This window comes from Hydra vulgaris, chromosome 14 (genome assembly GCF_038396675.1).
Source record: "Hydra vulgaris chromosome 14, alternate assembly HydraT2T_AEP".
Classification (NCBI taxonomy): domain Eukaryota; kingdom Metazoa; phylum Cnidaria; class Hydrozoa; order Anthoathecata; family Hydridae; genus Hydra; species Hydra vulgaris.
The window spans coordinates 10,285,001-10,307,500 of NC_088933.1; the positions used below are offsets into that span (position 1 = coordinate 10,285,001).

Sequence of the window (22,500 nt, forward strand, 5' to 3'; positions counted from 1 at the left end):
TGATACTGAGTTTAGTGAAGAGAATATAGATATGAATGATTTTGATAGTTTGTCAGAACAAAGAATTTCAGACAACATTAGTGAACAAAAAGAAGAAAACACTCTTTGGGAGAATTTTTATTAGATTTTATTAGAGAAGATTAAAAACTATAAAAATATATGTGAAATAATATTGAAAAAAACAATAAATAAACAATTCTAAATAATTTTTTTACAATAATTTCTACACAAATGTGTGATATTTTAATAATGTGTGAAATAATACAGTAGTTAAGACATTTATGACTTCCTGTAATTTAACTTTAAATAAAAACATTTGATAAGTGATTTTCTATTAATAATTTGCAGCTTTTAAGATTCTAAAATTTAAGCACACAATCTTGTAGAATACATTAAAATTATTTGCATGTTTCTCCATCAGAAGGTTCATCTTCTTGATGAACCCACTGATGGAGAAGCAAGCTGTTGAAGAAAATTAGATAAGTGTTTTTACTATTTTATTATTGCTCTGTACTTTAAGAACATTGAGCACTCTATTTGTAGAATACACTAACATATATATATATATATATATATATATATATATATATATATATATATATATATATATATATATATATATATATATATATATATATATATATATATATATATATATATATATATATATATATATGTTGATTACAGAAGTTACCAAATATTTTTGCACATCAACAGTTTGAAAATGCTTACAAAATATACTTACACTATCTATATTATAACTTATATTACTTGTATATATATATATATACTAGTAAGTAAAATTTAGAACCTTACGTGTTTCCTTCAGAAGGATGAAAATCAAAACACATTCCAGCAGCAAGTCGAGATATCAAAGCATCACTTTTTTTTTCATTTTTTTTCTTTGAACTTTGTTCTATTGCATGGGTTCTTTTTAATCTCATTAAATCTAAAATCCATTTTATGCATTAAACTACACTGCAAAAAACCATACTGCATTAAATATTCACATAACAAAGTTACACTTAACATAAAATAAAAAACGTAAAACAACTCTGTTACTTTACTGGAGCTATGGTACTTCAATGTTTACTTAGTTTTAAAATTTTTATTATTACAGATATGGTGCTTTAAACTTCTTTGAAGTTCACTTTAGTAAACTTTGTTTTTAATTTTTTTATTATAGATATGGTATTTAAACTTCTTTGAAGCTCACTCAAGTTTACTTTGCTTTAAATATTTTTTTTTTTAAAAAAAAAGATAAATAAAGGAAGTAAAAAAGAAAGACTCAAATAAATAAAAGATTTCTAATAACAATACTACTTTAGTTTTTCTCAATTATATAAAGTATTTAGGTAGCTTAAATTTAAAAACACTTAAAGTTCCAGCATTATAACATATTGTTACGCTCAAGATGATCCCCACCCTTGCTCTCTAGATATAATTTAAACATAAATCCTTTTTTCCTCTTAAAAAAACAAAACAATTTTCTTTTAGCTCTTTAATTCCCAATCAACTAACCTATATATTCTAATCCTTTTCGAATTGACCACTGAGAGACTCGTCCATCAGCAGATGATGATACTAAGACTTCCCCTTTATCTTCAGTAGTTCCTCTATCTTTTAAAATCCACTTTAGTTGCCACACTGGTGCTCCATGCTTACCAGCACTATCCCTAAAAAAAAGCATAACTATTTGAAAAACACATCAATGTTATAAAACTAGCAACAATAAATTAAAATAAAATAATTTATAAGAAAAAAATATAAAACATTCACACAAATTGCTAAGCTACAGAACAGAAAAAAAGATCTATTTTTAAAAAATTGGGAATGAAACGAATTACTCACACCAACCACATCTCCAAAACATTATTAGGTAGGAAACCATGTACAAGTAAAATAAAATGACATAAGTATATATAAAACTTGTGCAAAAAAGTATGCAGACCTGATAAATTTTTCAAACTTTACCATTCAAAAAATAAAATAGAAAAAGATTTTCTTTGATGAACGGACATCACTATGTAACCATTGCAATATTTTGTAAAGCTCAAGTTATAAATGATAAATCTTATATTGTATCTTACATTGCTTTTCAATTTTATTATATTTTGAAAGATAAAGATTAAAATATAGACAGGGTTTACAAATACCAACAGGACATAGTGATTTTGGAATAATAAGTTAGTGATCTATGCATTTTTTTATGATTAGTGACTTATTTCAGTCATTTATAAGCTTACTAATGTAAACTTGTACCTTACTTAAATTTGAAGCTAATTTTTATTTTATTCTATTGTTCATTTTAAATTTATCAAAAGAAAATATAACAATGCTGAAGAGAAATTCGGTTCGTAAACAAACTTAGTAAGACAATTACTGGTGATGGTCAATGTTAATGTTAGACAACTATTTTTCTTCTGTGAAACTGTTGGAATACTTAAACCTGAAAAACATCTTTGCTTATGAAACTGTTCAGCCTAACAGTAAGCATAATCCTAAGGAGCTTAAAAATAATAAAGAACTACAAGGGGGTGACTATGACTTCAGATAAAATTTTTTGCCTTGATTTAAATGAGATATTTGAATGCCTTCATCATTAATAATAAAATGGAGAACTGCAAAGGTATGTCTGTAAAAGAAAACAAAAGATCACTGGGTGAGGGATTGTTAGTCAAGAGATACTGTCCAGCTAGGAGTCATTCTTGTATGACTTTTGCATAAGACCACCAAAAAAAAGAAGAAGCAGTTTCTCAATACCAAAAGACATTACAAAAATAAAACCTCGGAGCTCAATTTTTACCACAGAGGAGCAGGTGTGAAATATGTGCTATTCATAAAGCTCAAGCCTCATTTAAAATTTTATTATTTTTATAAATAAAAAGATTTAGTCTTAATAATACTTTTTAAATTTTTTAAAACTATTTGACTTTGTAAAATTATGAAACAAATTATATAAGAAAAACAAATCAATACAAATAAACAAATAAAATAACTTTATTAAGAGTTCCAAAAAATGACAATGTCTACTTCAACTTTTATACGTTTTATAAATTAAGAGATTTTAACTACCTGCTATCTACAACGACTCTATCTTCTTCACTTCTAATATTATAGACAGATATTGCTCCATTATACAAACCTACCTAAAAAATATATATAGTATATCTATAATTTCGCATATTATCAGCATCAATTAAAATCAATAATAACTTAAAAACAAAACTAATAAAATGCAACCATACAGCAAGAAAGTTTGGACTTAAAGACGAGAAGTCGATTGATGTCACTGCACTGTTTAAATTATATACACGTTCTGGAAACTGAAATGTAAAATTGAATTAAAAAATTTAACACAAATGTTTTAAGAAAACAAAATACTTAACATAATCAACCTGATAAATGAGCCCATGAGATGCATAGTGGTATAAGTCACGTTTTTCAATGTTTTGAGTTATTGCCACCAATGGTTAGCATTTTGTTTATTCTATTATATAGCAGAGTTGTAAAAGTCTAATGATATCGATAATGATGCTATTTTTATTTACTTCCTCTAAAACCGTGTGATGATTTATGATATGATGTCTATTTAAATGCCTCTGTATCTCAAAACTAAATATGAGTGACTTATACCACTATGCATCTCAGGGGCTCAAATATATTTAAAAATACATATATTTATAAAAAGGTCATTCAATGTAAAAAAGAAAGAGTGAGAAAGTAGGTATTATAAAGATCAAGAGATTCTAGTAAACTTAGCAAAAGATTACTACATTAAAGATCACATTAATTACATTAAAGATCACAAATGAAAAATATACAGCCATGACTTAAAGGAACCAACCACTTATAATTATTTTAGATAACTACTAGATAACTACTTATAAATGCAAAAAATGGGTGTTGGCAACACATAAAACAATCATGTGTAGTGTGAAGAGGGTCTTTCCAGGAATTCCTGGGAACTTTTTATATTTCATATTTCCTGTTACCGGGCAAAATTACCATAATTTCCCTGGAATAAAAAATCAAAGAATTACTTGTGTATATATTTTATTATATTAGGATAATTATTTATTTAAAATAAAAATATATTAATGTCCACAAGGCTATTTAATATGTATAATCTGACATTAGAAGTCATCTACAATATAGAAAAATGGAAAATCAAATCATAATTTTTTTAATTAGATGTGATTTAAAGCAAACATAAAAGTCATTACTTCTAATACAAAACACTAAATGCTCCCCAGTGGCTAGTAAAACATTATACAAAACAAACATAAATTTTAAATAGAAAATGCAAGTTACTCTTTAAAATTTGTAATTAAATTTATTATTCACGAAAATTCAAATAACATTCAGTTCTCCACGTATTGACAAGTTAAGTAAGTTACAAAATATTTTTACTATTTTGTTTAACCACAAAACCAATTTTTTTCACTGTGAACCACATTAACCGTCAGGTTTGAAATCTCCTCTCATCAGATTTTATTTTATATATACTTAGTTACATATAGAATATTAAATATTTGATTACTTAAAACCTCCACTTAAGTGGAAAAATATACGAAAATTAAAATATAAAATTAGTCCTTTTTAGTTATGTAATTTATCCGCCATTTTCAACAATAACTTTAATTTTTCTACGGTTTTTATCTTTAAGCATTATCTAATGCACAACAACTTGAAGCGTGATTAAAAGTAAAACTAAAGTGTGATTAAAAGTTAGCAATATATGTGCTGTTTGTTTTAAAACTTTTGGTAAAAAGTCATCAAAACTTCATAAAATAACCTAAGCTAAAAAAATAAAAAATCTTTGGGATAGCTATGATCAGAGTTCAGCTAGCCATCCTAAAGTTATTTGATGCAATTGTTATAAAAACCATAGTTGATCAAATTTGACAGAATATCTGATTTTATACACCAATTATGTTATAACCATGGCATACATTTGGCTGAAATGGATATTATTTATAAATAATTTAATATCTAAATAATTTCGAACTACAAATATATGAAAGAGGAGATGCGAATGCGGCTTTACAAATTATTAGAAAAATAGTAAAGTTTTTTAAACATTCGCCTAAAAGAAATTCCGTTTTACAAAACTATGTAAAGTAGATCATGGAATTGAACTCAATTTACAGCTAGATTGCTGGACCAGACGGAATAGCATTGTGACAATGGTTGAAAGATTTTTAAAAGTGATGGACAGTGAAAAAAAGCATTACATGAGTTGAACTCCCTAGAGCTATTTAACTATATTTATGTTTCAGTTTTAAAAAATGTTTTCAACACTCTTCAACCAATCAAACTAGCTGCAGAAGCATTAGGTAAATGTAATGCAAACTTTCTAACAGCTGATCCAATTTTAAATTTTTTGTTTGATTCCCTTGCGTAACAATTGCAATTTTAGAGGAGATGTTGCTAGCTCTATCTCTTCACGTTAATGAGTGAAATTAAAGAAAATCTGTTTGTATTTATAATATAAAAAACCAGGTCATTTGATCGTTTTTTTTTTAAAGTTGACAAACGTTTATTATAAGGTATGTCATTAAAAATTTTTTACAAAAATAAGGTTGTATTTAATAAATGTTTTTAATTGATGTACAGTATGTCAAAAAAGTGTATCACCCCCTAATCATTTTTTAACTTTTCTGTTGTTTAAATTAGTAAAATTGCAGAAAATAAGCCAAAAACAATCAAATTTGATTGATAGAAGTTATTCTAACTAATTTTTTAGCAAAGCTTGTTTTCTTTTTAGGTTCTTAATAAGAAAATTATGGCGAAAAGTTATGAAATTTATGATTCAGTAAAAAAACTGATCATGGGACACTATAAAAGTGTAAAAGGATATAAAGCTATATCTAAAATAGTCCATGTTAAGCCTAATAGTGTAGGAAATATCATTAGAAAATATAAAAAAATGGGTACTGTTAAAAACTTGCCAAGAAAAGGACGCCCAGCTAAGACTACCCAATGCATTGATAGAGAAATTATTCAAAAAGTTGAACAAGATCGAGGATCATCTGCACCAAAGCTTGCTAAAGATTTACAAACAGATCATGGTATAACTGTAAATCCTGAAAATGTTCGCAATCGCTTGAAAAATCGAGGCTTTGTAGGTAGAGTTGCTCCAAAAAAGCCTTTTTTGAGTAAAAAGAATCAAAAGAAAAGATTGACTTGGGCTAAGAAACATTCAAATTGGACTATTGACCAATGGCAAAGAGTTTTATGGTCCAATGAAACAAAAAAATGGTTGTTTGGTTCTGATGGTATCATACGCAAATGGAGAAAAAATGGTGAACGTCTAAATCCTAAATGTATGAGACCAACTGTCAAGCATGGGGGAGGTGACATTAGGCTTTATTATAAAATTTCAATATAATATATACTTCTAATTTACTTTTTCCTCTTATCATAAGTCAAATGATGGTTTGGGGCTCTATTTCTTGGAGTGGTGTTGGCGAACTAGAATTCATTGACGAAATAATGACAAAAGAGGTTTATACTGACATTCTGAAGCGAAAACTGAGATCAAGTGCCGGAAATGCTTATCTCGTAATTTTATCTTTCATCAGGATGGAGATCCTAAACACACATAAAAGTTAGCTACTGAGTGGTTAAAGATAAACAGTATTAAGATGTTAGATTGGGTTCCTCAGTCACCAGACCTAAATCCGATTGAAAATTTATGGAATCTTTTTAATTTATTTATGGAATTTATGAAATCTTATGGAATTATGGAATCTTATGAAAATTTATGGAATCTTTTTAATTTATGGAATTTATGGAAATTTATGGAATCTTTTTAAAATTAAAGTAGCTGATCAAAAAGCATCCAGTTTGTCGCAATTAAAGGCAATTCTCATTGAGGAGTGGGAAAAATTTGACATACAATGGCTTAAAAACTTAGTAAATTCAATGTCTTGCAGTCATCAAGGCAAAAGGCGCACAAATAGACTATTAATTTTATATTAGCAAAATAATTATTTAAGGGGTGATACACTTTTTTGACTTACACTTTTTCTAATTTAGTGGATAATTATATAAATATTAATTTCTTGTAATAAAAATGTTTTTTGATATAAATTCAATATTAAAAAAAAAAATTCGGGTTAAAAATCTATATTTAAGCATATAAAAGTTTGTTTTTATTGCAAAACCATTAGGGGGTGATAGACTCTTTTGACATACTGTATTTTTCTTAATTTATATATTTAATTATATTTATGCGTTATTTATTATGTGTTTATATGTGTTAAGATTATATGGGTTTATGTTTATATATGAAGTGCTTCTATGTTTATGAGTTATAATGTTATGTGTTCATAGTTTGTAAGTGGTTATTATGATGTTTGCATGGTTTCAAATTGTTGTTACTAGGCTTAATTTTTAGCAAGAGTGTTGACCTTGACCTTGATACTATATACTTTATAAAGTGTATACTCTATACTATATACTAAAATTACAGATATTAAAAAACTACATAATATAGTTTTTTAATATTTATAATTTTTTTAATATTTATAATTTTAAGTAAATTTTATATACTTCATTAAATAATATATACAATATAACATATTTGTATTTTTATAAAAACATAAGTTTTACCTCTAAGAAGATAAAAATACAAAAAATATCAACGGTGAACTAATAATTTGATCAGGGACTATACTCTATTCTTTTTTGTTAACAGTTTATGCTTTTGATGATGAATAAATTTTGTTAAAAAAACTGGCTTCCTTTTTAATAATAGCTCCTGTCCATTTAAATATTTAAGAGTTTCTATTTCCTTCATTAAACATGTTTAACTTAAATTTATTGTTTTTTTTTTAATAAAGGTAAGTATCCCTTTTGTATATATATATATATATATATATATATATATATATATATATATATATATATATATATATATATATATATATATATATATATATATATATATATATATATATATATATATATATATATATATACACATCCATACACATCCATACACTTATTTAATTTTTCTGCTTTGTATTATTGACCCTTTTTCTTTAGAATATTAAATACATAAGAAAAAAAAATTAAATAGTCCAAAGTTTCTTCCCTTAAAGCAAACATATGATTGTTTATAGAGGTTTTTATTATTAGTTTTGTATTTACTTATTTATTGCAAATATTGCATTAAATGTGTTTCAAGGTAATGAAAGGGATTTTTTGACAGAGGATTATATTTCACCGTTCAATGCTAGCAGTATTTGCTGAGCAGACAGGCCTTATAATTTTTTCAATTTGCTTTATTTATGAGTTTTTATCTGTAACAATTTCTAATTTTTTTAATTACTTTTTATGCTTTTTTTTTTTTTAATTAAGTACTAATAATATTTTGTCAATAACTATTAATAAGTACCTTAAATATATATATAACTCAGTTCATATATCTATGTACTATATCAACTTATTTATAACTTTAGTTTATGTTCTTGATAGAAGTAACCCAGAAGGAGGTTGCCCCATGACGAAAAAAATTTGCAGAACGTTGTTTGTTTCTTTTCTTGAATAACTTTAATTTATAGACAAATTCCTAAAAGTTTTGAGCTGGTATCACCACTTGAACTAAAAAATTGCTTAGAAGCCCAATGGTCAGTAAATTTACATAATAAATTTGAATACACAAACTTATACATATAAAATATAATTAAATAGAAAAATAGTAAACTTAAACCATTTATACACTTGTATATTATATACCTCTAAATTTTTAACAGACCATATACAAATGTTTCCTTTCCGAAAATCTTTTGAACCGTACCCAACAGCTAACAAATCCTAAATAAATATATATATTTTACTTTTATAAAACTTTTTACTTAACTTATAGAATAATATTTTTGCATGTTTTAAAGATGTGGCATATTTAAGTGTTTAATGCAAAGCATGTTGTTTGGCATTAAATACTACTGATGTCACACTGAAATAGCCATATAGTTCAGTAAATACATAAGGTTGAGCTTCAATTTAATGCTCAATCAATTAAAGTATACAGATCCAGAATAAAATACACAATATTCTTTCAAGGAATAATAAAACTAATTAAATATTTCGCCAATAATTTTAGTGATTTGTTCTCTCTATGTATATTTTAACTTTATATAATATATTGCCTACAATCAATACTACCAAGAGTTCATGTTGTCCCTGACTCACGGTCATAAGTATGTTCAGAAATACCAATTTTACAAATAATGGTCAGAAAAGAAAAAAACCCATTTTACTAGAAAAATTACTCATTTAAAAATATTGTTTTTTTCTTCAGCTTCTTTTTTCTATGGATTTAAATACTTTAACTTCCACTATTAATACTTTTTTTAGGTATTTTTATCATAAAAAAATTATGGTAAAAAATAGTAGTAAAACATTTAGGTTAATTTATTGTATAATAAAAGGTATAAAAGGGTATAAAAAAAATTCATTTTTTAAGCTTTCCGAAAACACTTCAAAGTGAAATTCACATTACTGAAAAAAAAAACTAAAGAGATTTAGAAAACTTTATTTTTTCAAAACTGAGCTTGATCAAAGATAATGTTGCAAATGAGACAATTAAGGAACTCACTGATAAGCTCAACAGTTTCTCACTAATTTGTTTAAAGAATACAAAAAACTGTAACTTAGCTTTTCAGGTTTTATAAAACTCACTGAACCAGGAGGTCTTCTTGAAAAGAACATTAAAATTCCACCGTCACTGTATAAAAGAATCAAAAACACTTAGACAACATAAAATGGGACATTGATATTAAATAATTTTTTTTTTAGCAGTCCTCAATTAGCAACAAAAAAAACAAATTTGGAAAACCATCTACAGAACTTTAACAAAGGTATTTTTTAGAAAATGTTGCTGTGCATTACAACCATGAACCAGAAGCCATTATGTATGCAGCTTTTTAGCAGCAAACAAAAAAGAAATATCTGTTTTATAAAGTAAAAAGTTGGTCTAAATCTTCAATTGACAGAGCAGTCAAAGCAATATGAGGGCCAGAGTTATTTTGTGAAGTCAGAGTTTTTTCTGAAGAAAAAAATACCTTTGCAACCATTGGTATTTATCATTAAAAGTCATATTTTAAAACGTCTCTAAAATCATATGAAGATGGAGTGCTCAAAATCAAATGCCTATTATCTGTAAAATTTTAACCTATTTGCAATGTATAGTTTTTTCAATAATTGTTAACTAATTTTTTCTTTTCTTTTTAGGTTATTTAGGTGTTCCCAGAGGTCCTTGCAGTCTTATCACAAAGCACCATAGGAGAGCATTTAACTAGAAGTTCACGCCTCCTTCCTTACCAATGTCGCTTATTGAGCAGGAGGCAACATCGAACCTCAAACCTCTAGGTTCTGAGCCAGATCTTTAACCACTGCGCCAAAGTGGTTAAAGATCTATTATTGTGCCAAGTTTCAACGTAGACAAAAAAGAACTAAAAGCACTTCACTTTGTGTGTTGGTCCCATTAAAAGATCTAAAACTTTAAAAAATTTTTTTTTTTTTTAATATTGACATTATTTATAACATTAAAAAAATAAAATATAAGTTCAACAGAACAATGTTTACCCTTAGTATTTTGTTGAAAAACCTTTGTTTCGGATAATGGATCACAAAGCAATATATTGAATCAACTAAGCATTAAAATCTATTTACAGGTATTGTGCACCATTATTGTTAAATAGCTTTCCATATTTACTCAGTATTAGTTAGGTTAGTTGCAGAAACTATTTTTTTAATATCTCCCCATATGCTTTTAATGAGTTGAGCTTGGGTGATTGAGCACGTTACACTATAATTTTAACACAATCGACCTAAAACCACTCCTTCGCTTTTGCAACTAGTGTGTTTTAGGACATTGTATTGTTGGAACATCCTTTTTTGCAGCATATCTTCATTAGAATAGAGCAGCAAAACATTATTAAGGATATCAACATTCATATGTTGGTCCATGATACCATGAATCTTATGAATAGGTTCAACACCATTATATGAGAAGCAGCCTTATAACATGACTTTGGATCCACCATATTTCACAGCATTATCAATATACTATTAATTAAATTCTGTATTAACAGGACATCTTACTTATTGTCTAGAATCTGTACCTTCATAAAGAATGATTTCTGATTTATCTGCCCTAAATACGTTGCACCACTTTTTGATGAGCCAATTCAGATTTTGGTTGGCAAACTGCAAACGTTAAGCAGTTAAGCCTCCTTTATGGGACTGATGTCTATATGATGTCTACATATGGACACACACATTACCCATATGGTTTTTCTGGGTCAACTTAAAGTACCTTTTTATCATTTTATAAAAATGAATTATTTCATTGAATTGTGAAAAATGTTGTTTCTTCTTTTACTAGTTTTTTTTTTTTGCATTTTTGATATTTTCGCTACTAGTTTGTTTTATTTGGTGCTTTGTGTTTTTCATTTTGTACCCTCTCTATTATACATCTTCAATTATACATACTTTTCTTTATTATCATATTCAAAATAATGAATTAGAAATAAAAAATAATAAAAAAATAATTAAAAATAAAGAAAAGGTTAATGGTAAACACTCATAAAATCAACTTTGAAAAAGTTGCAACAAAATATGTTGGCTATCACTTTTTTTAATTAAACTGTAAACCAATCTTTAGATTTAAAACATACTTTTTAATGGCAAGTCTTAAGGGCATAATTAAGTAACTTAAAAAACTTATAATATCTTCCAAGTTCAGGTAATAACATACACTTTAAGTGTGCATGGTTGCAAATCATTAGTTAAGTCAAATACTTAATGATTTCATGCCAATAATTTAAAGATGACTTATAATTAATTGTGGTTAATCATACATACATAAATTTATTTATATGAACAATCTCAAATTTAACATTGATTGGTTTCACAGGTAACATACCACCTACATATTAGTATCATATTTACAATCATGTATATATTTATTTATATATTATTATATTCATATAACGTGCAATCTTTTAAGTCGTCTGTTAATCACTACCTTGCTTTATAAACTTAATTTTTTCACTTTCAGTAACTTCCAGCTCTAATAGTGGTGGCTTGCAGCCTTGTTGGAAGTGAAGATAAAAAAATTGCCTGCTCTCTTGCATATGAACATATATTTAGTATACTTTTTTTTATGATAGTTAACTAAAAATCTTTTGTTTGTTTAACAATGATTGATGTTATGTAAATAAATGTTTTATATAATAGATCCAATATATTTAATATATGTACAGGGTGGATGCTCGAAATCCGGACTTTTTTGACACAAAATAAAAATTACAATAAAAGTATTAGTTTCAAAGCTATATTTCTGAAATTTTAAACAGTAATGTACACATAAAAGAGCTTTCATTTCACTCAATCCAGCTGCCTTTAGCTTCAATGACTTACTCGATACGCTTCCTGAACCTAGAGCAGGTGTGCTCCACCTCATCGGCCAACATGTTGGCAGCTGCAGTAGAAATCGCTCGCTTTAGAGATTCAACAGTGTTGTGACTTGATTTATTGGTCTCACATTCCAAAGTGCCCCAGACATAATAGTCCAATTGATTGAGATCTGGTGAGTTTGGAGGCCAAAAGTGCTTCGACCAGAACATAGGGAGATTCTCTTCAAGCCAACCCTGTACCAAATTGGAGGTATGAGCAGGAGCTGAGTCTTGCTGAAACACATATTCAGGACATAGGGCTTGTACCTAAGGTCATCACAGATCACTCTTCTCATGATGTAATGAGACACATTCATACTTTTGCTCAGTTTCCTGATGGAGGTGCTGGGGTTTTTGTTGATCGACTTCTGTACTCTGCTGATGAAGGCCTTATTCCTGATTGATTTGTGAGCAGTCTTTTCTTTTCTTTCTACAGACTCTGCACCATCATTAAACCTCTTTGCAATATCATAAACTGTGCTTTTTGGGAAGCCAAACCATTTTATAATTTCTGGGACAGAGTGCCCGGCGCAGAGGGACTCAACCACTGCAACTCTACGGTCATATTCCTTTGACATTATGTGCTAAATTTGCAATTTTTATTTTTTTTCCTGAGAGTACAATGTTTGTTTTGATTAATGTTTGAATTTCGCAACATAGAATTTAAAAACAAAAAAATGCCGGCAAATTTAAAATTGCCCAGATTTCGAGCATCCACTGCTGTATACATATAATATATTTTTTATGTTTAATGGATTTTAATGACTGCTAAATAGTTATTAATATACAAAGATAAACATTATACAAATTACGTTAAAAAGAATCAGTAGTGCTTGAAAGTTAGCTGATAAAAAAAATAAAAAAATAAAAAAAAACTACTTTATTTCGTTTATTCCAGACCATGCAGTTTACTGACATTTCTTTGGTTATTGAGCAATTGTATGACCATAAGACCATTAGATTTGGTACTGTACTTGATGATCGAGTTTCTAGCAAACATTCATTTTGAATAGGTGGAGTCACTTTAAAAATTAATTTGATTTTAATAGAAAATAAATTTATTACAAAATATAGTTATTCAACATAATAGATGAAACAAACAATTGTAAACAAAAAAAATAAAAAAATATTTGAGGAAGGCAGAGGTACCATTTAAATTTTTCATAATTGCTATGTTATGGTATGGTGAAATAACAAATGTTCATGGTATTGATAACTTTTTTTTTTTTTGTAATTTACCTTCCCAAGGTCGAGAAGGCCACTACAGATGAGGAGGCTACTTGTGGTTATAACCCTCTCTTAACTCTATAACTCCGAAACATGAACCTTGACAAACAAGGCCGCTGCGCAGAGAAACAAGTTAAGCACGGTACTACCAGGGACATGGTGGGAATTGAACTCGGAACCTCTTGCTTATAAAGCGAGCGCTCTACCACTACACCACTACCACATTTTCAATTAACACCATATATTTAAAAAAAAACGTTTTTAATCAGTAAAAGATTCAGCAAAAGATATGCATATATATCAAGGTGGTTCTAAAAACAACTTTTTCTGAAAATGACTGCTGGCACCCCCTGAATATGTTGTATATAATTAAAAAAATGCTAGACTTAAGAAATTTTTGAATAAAAAATATTTTAAGGGGTTGCTACCGACCCTCAAACATTATATAGGTCCCTAATATTATTAAAAAAAAGTTTTTCAAAATTATGTCATGTTGGGTCTCAAATGAAGGGAAACTATATAAAAATTTTAAAAATATTAATCATTTTATATTTAAATTTTTGTTTTAGATTTTAGTTAACAAAAAGTTACGTTTTTTAACTAAAAATGAAAAATAGGGAATTTAACAAGATTTTTTGATTATAATTATTTTTATCGATGTTTTTTATAAAATGAATATTATTTTTGAAATTAATATATATATATATATATATATATATATATATATATATATATATATATATATATATATATATATATATATATATATATCCATATACAGTGGCGACACAAAGTAAGGACATATCCGACAGAATCCAGCATTTTTTACATTTAAGAGGTTCTAACGAAAGAGATTTTAAGAGATGTATGTTTTCATTTTGACGAAGGAAATTGGTTACCTTCTTTGCTTTATGACATGGCGCATTGTCATGCTGGAAGATAAACCGATTTCCTTGTCCAAACAGAGTATCAGCTGATGGTAGCATTGAGTCCTGAAGCACCCCAATGTATTGGCCTTGGTTCATGGACCCAATGCACCGATACAACTGCTCTACCCCGTGTCCAGACATGCACCCACAAATCATAACACTACCACCACCATGCTTCACAGTTGGTGCAATACAGTCTTTTTTAAACTTTTCACCAACTCTTCTTCTAACAATCAGTCTCTTTGCCCCACAGAATAGTTGAAATAAACTTTCATCGGAAAAAATAACGTTTTTCCAGTCCTCGACAGTCCAGTCTTTGTGCTCCCTGGCAAAGACCAACTGTCGCCGAACATTGGCGGCAGAGAGCAAAGGTTTCTTTGCTGCCACACACCCTCTTAATCCGGCTTTTTGTAGTCTCTTCCGCACAGTTCTAGAGGCTAAATTAACTCCATGTTTCTCTGACAGTCTCCGGCTTAGTTGTGGTGCAGTCATGCGACAATCCTGAAGTGACATGCGGACCAGCACCCAATCGGTATGAGCCGTCATCTTCTTTGGCCTTCTGGAACATGTCTTGTCTGCTGTAGAACCTGAATTCTGATATTTCTTAACAATTTTCCTTATGCCGGTTGCAGTAGAACCAAGAACTGTTGCAATTTTACTATAATTTTCACCATTTTCTACTATGAAAACAGCACGGAGGCGCTCTTCCTGGGACAAGCCACGATATTTTACTATTTTTTCTACAACAAAAAATACTGATATTAGATCATTAAATTAAACTAAAACAGACAAAATAATATTAATACTGATAGTGAAGCTGTCAAAATGGAAGCAGATGCTAATAAAACACACAAAAATTGGCTAAAGTAAAAAAACTTGGTGGAGAATACCTTAAAACTCAATAGTTACCCTTGACTGCTGGTTCTCAGTAACCATATCGGGCTTTAGATGATCTTAAATGACCTTAAATGGTATATACTGACTCAATATGTGACTGGTAATACAATGAATACATATTTTCTACCAATTAATAATGATGACATTAATATCACAATAAAAGGCACATCACTTACCTCTACTGTCTTGATTCCTATGTTTAAAATATGATAAACAACTTTCCAATGTGTTTTATTAATTTATCTAAAAAAACATGTGCTTGTTGCTAAGGTAAACAGGAAGTGCAAAGATATTGACGCTTTCATCTGGTAATTATTTGGACAAAAGTTGCAGTGATATAAGTATGCAAAACTTTATTTTTTACATGCTTTGAGACCATTCAAACAAAATAAGAGGGCATTTAAAAATGCCTTGAATTGCATTAAAAATGCCACTTTTTTAATGTATATATATATATATATATATATATATATATATATATATATATATATATATATATATATATATATATATATATATATATATATATATATGTATATATATATATACACACACACACACACACACATATATATATATATATACACACAAACATATATATATATATATATATATATATATATATATATATATATATATATATATATATATATATATATATATATATATATATATATATATATATATATATATATATATATATATATATAAGGGTGTCAAAAAAAAAAGTTTTTTTTATCCAGACAAAAATAAGCAGGTTTTTAAAAAATTTTAATGCTCGACCACCTCGCCCATGTTTTTAAAGTTTTATCTCTCTGCCACGCACTTTTAAAAAACTGTTTAACATTAAACAGTGATTTTAGGCTAAATATGAAAATGTAATGTTTCAATTAAACATTTTTTGAATCAACTTTGAAGCCATTATAATTCAACGCTTTGTATCAGAATATTAGTAAATATAAGTAAAATATTTAACTTAAGATTCAATTTTTTATTCCATTATAAAAACTATTTAGAATTATCAAGAATTAATAAAATATAAAAACTATATGCAAAGTTTAAGATAAGGTAAATTTTTAATATGAATACAGTTGTTTTCTTATAAAGGTATCTATAGGTATAATAGCATATATAAAAAAAATTCAATCTAATATGAGCAACATTAAAAATGATGAGATGCTTGATAAAATTGTTGGGAAATTATATTACTAATACCTTTCAAACATTTTTATTACTATCTATAGTAAAGACATTAAATATACAGTTTGTGGTAAACCATAAACAGCTTCTAGCTTGTCTATGGTTTTTAAACTGATAAAATCAATGTTAGATTATAACAAAACACATTAATTTAATTGAGGAAACTAATTAAATTTTTTTTTTTTTAAACACAAAAATGCAAATTTAAAGACTAGAATATTTTTATTTTATTTAAAAAAAATACTTATATTTTGAATTTTATCTGAATACCTATATTTTAATTCTAAAAAATTAAAACATTCTGAATGTTTTTTTTTTTATTATGTTACTATAAAACATGCACAGAGTGTTGCTACATTGACTATCTTCTAGACTGCTGAATACAAGAGAGTGTTGCTACATTGACCATTTATACCCTGCTGCTACAAAGGAATGCTGCTACATCGACTATCTTATAGCCTGACTCGCAATGGAGTGCCACTACATTGACTGAGGGTTTGGTTAGGGCAGGCAGTCTATCAAATATTAGAAAAATATTTTAAAAAAATGTATATATATATTTGATCATAACTTCTAGGCAGTTTGCTCAAGAATCAGTGGTGGGTGACAAGAAAAATTTAAAAAAAATTCTACTGTGGCTATATTTAAGTTGGAAACACGTATACTTAACAATAATTTATGCCATTTGGTTCCTTTCAAGGTCAATATATCTTTCCAACAATATCATATAGATATTTAGTGCAAACTAAAAAAGTATACTTTGCTAGCATTAATTTGACCAACTCAGAGTCCAAGAAATCAATCACTTTTGAATATTGAGTTAAAAGAGTATTAAAAATCAAATTCACTTTGAAACCAAAAATGTGAAAAAATTAACTTGAGTAATAACCTAGCAACAACTTAGTCTATATTTAGTATTATCCCTTTGCAATGACATTGCAAATGGCAAAGGTGTTTTTTAATAGTAGGAAGGAAAAAATAAGAAAAATGAAGATGAGGAAAATCAAAAATTATTATTTAAAAAAAAAAAAAAAGAAACAAACAATATAAAAACAATATCAAAACAAAATTGGTTTGTCAAAAAATGCGTATTTTAAAACTCACTGGTAACAAAAACAAATCTGTTATAAAGTGATTTATTTATATTTTACATCGAGATACATTTATTTATAACTTATGCCAGTTTGGCAGTGGTAGTTCTATGTTGTAAAAATAGAATAATCAGACCAAATAATAGTCTTTGATTTGTCTAGTAGTTTATTCATTGAACTTTCATTAGACAGTCATGTTTATTGTATTTTCATTAGACATTGTAGTACTTTCATTAGACAGAGATATTTATTTTCATTTTAAACAAACTTGGAAGCCATTTCTTAAAAAGTATTACAAAGTCACAAAATGCAAGAATTTAGATAAGGAAAAGTTTACTCTGTTGCTAAACAGGTGTATGCAATTGACAAATGCATCATAAATTTGCATGCTATCACTGGTTTTAAATATGCTGGGTTATTTCCACTTGACAAAATCAACAAGCATTTGCTATCTCAGAACAATTTAAATCACCAACCTTGTCAAACCCATTGCCAAAAACACAGCCTTTACCAAAAATTTCTGAACAGGATACAACAGCTATCAGGTTTGGCAAGTTTAGAACTTTACACAAGATAATTAAAAAAAAAAAAATTTTTTTTAAAGAAATAAAAAGAAAGTTTTTTTTTAAAAGAAAAGATTTTTTCATGTGGCAATCTAATATTCCTAAAGTTGCAAGGCAACTTAAATTCTTAAAGTTGCTGGTTAAGGTTTACAGGATATATTGCTACTTTCCATTTAAATGAAATAAAAACATATATAAACTCAAAATGTCATTACAAAAGCTGAAGAAAAAACTTTAGGCATGACAGCTAGAAGAAATAATTATTAAATGCAAAAATTGTAGAAAAGAATTGCATTCAATCATGCCACGCAAGAACCAGAACTCAAAACTTAATTTTATTTTATTAAATCTATTTTCTGCATGTAAAAAATATCTTTAAACTGTTATGTTAAGTTTGATTGATTGACTATGATCTATTAAATCTTAATCTATAAATTGCGTTTCTGTCATAAGAAATTCTTATTTGTTTTCATATTTTTAAATGAAGTTTTTTTTTAACATTTTTAAATATTATTTTATAATTTATTTTAAAGCATCTATAGAAAATAAATAAAAATAAAAATGTTATTTAACTATTGTTCAGTAATCATTTGCATCAAATTTTGTACACTTTTCTTTGTACACTTTTCTTATCTTCCTTGCCTGTTCTATTCTTAATTTTAAATGAAAAAATTAAGGGTAGAAGAGGCAGGGAATTTCTAACATTAAAAATCACTAACATTAAAAGTTTAAATTTCTAACATTTAAAGTCTCGCAGTCCTCTAAAAGCTGCTTGCTTGTCTTGAAATATATTTTGAAGAATTACTCTCTCCATGAAAAACAAGCTTTCTTTAATATGGCCATTCTAAAAAAAATGTAAATATATTTAAAATGTATACAAATATTTCATTTAGTTTTTTTAGTTTTTGTAACCTTATATTATGAAAACAGTACTGGAATTCATATAAAGACAATATAACTATTCTCAAATAACATTTTCATAATAACACATAGTATTGTTTTAACTAAATATTTTTAGATATATAAAAATAAAAAATAAAACAAAAAAAAAAAGAAAAAAAAAAAGCTAAGCTTCAATTAAATCCATTCCAATTTTTATGTTATTGCTAAATTCTTATAGCTGCTTTTTATAAAACAGTAGATTTTATAAGTTGTGTTTTCTAAAATAGTATTAAACATAAACTTTTAAAAATTAAATTTTTGATATTTTAATAATAAATTTTGATACTATATTTTTTTAACTTATTCATATTTTATTTATATTTATTTATATTTTAAAAAACTAAAATTAATAATACAATTTTCAAAACTTTAAATTTTTCATTGCAGTTTGAATTCAACATTCAACAAAAAAAGTGTTTATTCAAAAATAAACTTAAATATATTGCCTAATGCTTTTTTCTTAACTCATATAAATTTAAAAATATACCACCATAATCTTTTGACAAAGAAAAAGATGTTACAAAGTTATTTCACTTCCACTTATGTTAAGCATTTTTGATTATATATCAACTTTTCAAATATCAGTTGACAACATTTCAAATTTCACTTCTTGCAAAATGTCTTAAGTTTTGCCTACAACCAAAGTAAATATTTTGCAATATAATATTAATATAAACCATTTCACATGAAAACTAATATGAAAAAAAAACAACTTCATGGAGGGGAGAATGCTGACATAATTAAAAAAAATTTAAAGTATAATTTTAGAACAACTCTACATTATCTTGATGAAGTCATTTCAAAAATTGAACAAGCTAAACCTATCAAAAACAATCAGTTGACTTCTCAAACAAGATATTATCTCTTGTTCCATTTACCAAAACAATATTGTGCAACTTGTCATTCAACAATTATCTACAAATCTTTTTTTTACTTCCTAGAAATTTTTTAACTCCTCCAGCCTTGATGGAAGTTAATTTGTTTTATGTAACATGTCACAATCATGCAAATCATCACACAACTATACTATTATTATATGCATCATGTCTTAAAGTGGTGTAAAGTGGATGTTTACAAATGTTAGTTAGCCATCATAGTTTAGCCCATGATTTATATATTAACAAAAAGTAACCTAATAATCAAAATGCAATGAATAACATTATTAAACATGATAATTTTTTTATCATGTTTGATAATGATTACATTTTTAGACTATTTTTACATAACCAATTAACTATCGCAGTGGGCACAGGACATAAATAAAACATCTTTTGAACATTCAAAAGATGTCCAAAATGTTCAAAAGACCTTCAAAAGACATCTTTATTACGTCCTGTGCTTACTGGGATAAGAGCACTATATTATTTGATCAATAAAACAGAGAAAGTCTGTTTGATTGATCAAGACTAACTGTAACATAATTATTAAAAAAAATTTTCAACCTTTATTAATGTTATCATTTCATCATCTATTTGTTTTGAGGTCATAGCCGTTTTTTCTGACGCGAAACTCTCTTGGTTTTCTACTTGTGATACTATACATGAGTCAAGTGTTGCAGTGCTTTCTATGATAAAAACATTGTTGCAAATAAGATTTTGTAAATTCAATTTTGTATAAATTATTCTAATTATTCTTTTCAGTAGTTAAAACCAATTGAAGCTTAGTAAACCAATTGAAACAGACACTTAGTAGTCTATTTCTAAATACAAACTTTTGCTTCTGTTTTTACATTACATGTAAAAAAAAATAATTATGGGTTTCAAAAACAAATTCTATAATTAAAATAACTAAAAAAATTAACATTAAAATAATTAACAAAAAAACAATAAAATTAATGTTTGTTATGTAATATTATTATAATTTTTATGCTGGAGATATACATTTTATATTTTAAATATCATAATGGAAAGAAAAACTGTTCAAAAAAACAATCAACTGAAATTAATTCCTGAGCAAAATAAATATAGATATTATTAAATCAATGTTAAAAAATGTTTTAAAAACAAACTTAAAAGAAACTTACAAAGCACAAATTGATTTAATTATAATTTTATTTGTTACTTTTATGTTAATTGTAAATATGTTTTTTTTGTAGTTTATAGACTTAACTTTATTTAAAACTTTTACAACTAAAAAAATTTTGATAAAATTTTTTTCATGAGATTTACAAAGATCTTAAAAACTAATTTATTTTTTGTTAAAAATTAATTGAATATGTTGCATATATAATTTTACAAAATATTTGATTTTTGTAAGCTTTAAAATGTAATATACGTTTGTTTAAAGACTAAATTTTCACTGTTAGTAAATTTATACTTTGCAGTTATACACAAATAGAATGTGAAAGTTTATAAGGATCCTTAATAACTAAAACCATTTATGTGTTGCTTTTTACTTTTTGAGTAAAGTTAAAAGGACTATTCATATTTTTATTCATTTAAATTTGTTAAAGAAAAACATTATTTACCACTTGAAATTGATGCAGATTTTATTATTTGGGAAACTAAAACTCCTGCATCAGTAATGTTATTTTGAGGTTCAGTAGCATTCTGTGTTTTCAATGAACTTCCAAAGATATCATCATCATCATTATCTAAAGAGTAAAATTATTTTTATCAAAGTAATTTTTTAAACAATCTATGGACACCAGAAATCTAAAATTTTTAAACAAGAAGTTGTATACACTGTAACCAGAGACTCTAGATTTTTGGACTCATGTTTCCGCTCCTCAATAATCTCTTAATAGATTAAAGTAACTCTTTATATTCTACCTATTATTGTTACTTACTTACACTACAGTACCTGTTATATACTGTTTATTTCTCTTAAGAGATTTAAGAAGCTCTTGAAATTTTTTTTAAGCTCCAGGAATCCAAAATCCAAATAAAAATAGAGATTTTTTAAATTGTATTGCTGCATATTTGTTTTTCAAACTTTAAAACAACTATTTATTTTATCTTGACTGTCTACTTTTTTTTCAAACATAAACTTTCATTAAATGAAAACTACACAAACTATACAAACATGCAAACTACATTCACCTTCATTTAAAGGAGAAGCTAATTCTTTGTATAAATCATAAATTTCCCATCCTGTTACTTGGCAAGATTGTTCCTGTACACAAAATAAAAAAGTTTATATACACATTTATACAACATATATATATATATATATATAT

The 22,500-nt window shown here is 26.6% G+C and overlaps 1 protein-coding gene across 1 annotated transcript in view; it reads right to left on the reverse strand.

Moving 5' to 3' along the window:
• The window catches only part of LOC136090452 (dynein axonemal intermediate chain 4-like), an 86,037-nt gene that overhangs the window by 22,316 nt on the left and 41,221 nt on the right, over positions 1-22,500 (reverse strand). Inside the window, exons 10-19 of the mRNA XM_065817118.1 lie at positions 22,364-22,436; positions 21,790-21,915; positions 20,765-20,886; positions 19,122-19,224; positions 13,353-13,495; positions 8,749-8,826; positions 3,249-3,326; positions 3,076-3,149; positions 1,522-1,676; positions 817-949 (exon numbers count right to left, since the gene is read on the reverse strand). Coding sequence (XP_065673190.1) covers positions 817-949; positions 1,522-1,676; positions 3,076-3,149; positions 3,249-3,326; positions 8,749-8,826; positions 13,353-13,495; positions 19,122-19,224; positions 20,765-20,886; positions 21,790-21,915; positions 22,364-22,436 — 1,085 coding nt within the window. The remainder of the gene's footprint in view (positions 1-816; positions 950-1,521; positions 1,677-3,075; positions 3,150-3,248; positions 3,327-8,748; positions 8,827-13,352; positions 13,496-19,121; positions 19,225-20,764; positions 20,887-21,789; positions 21,916-22,363; positions 22,437-22,500) is intronic.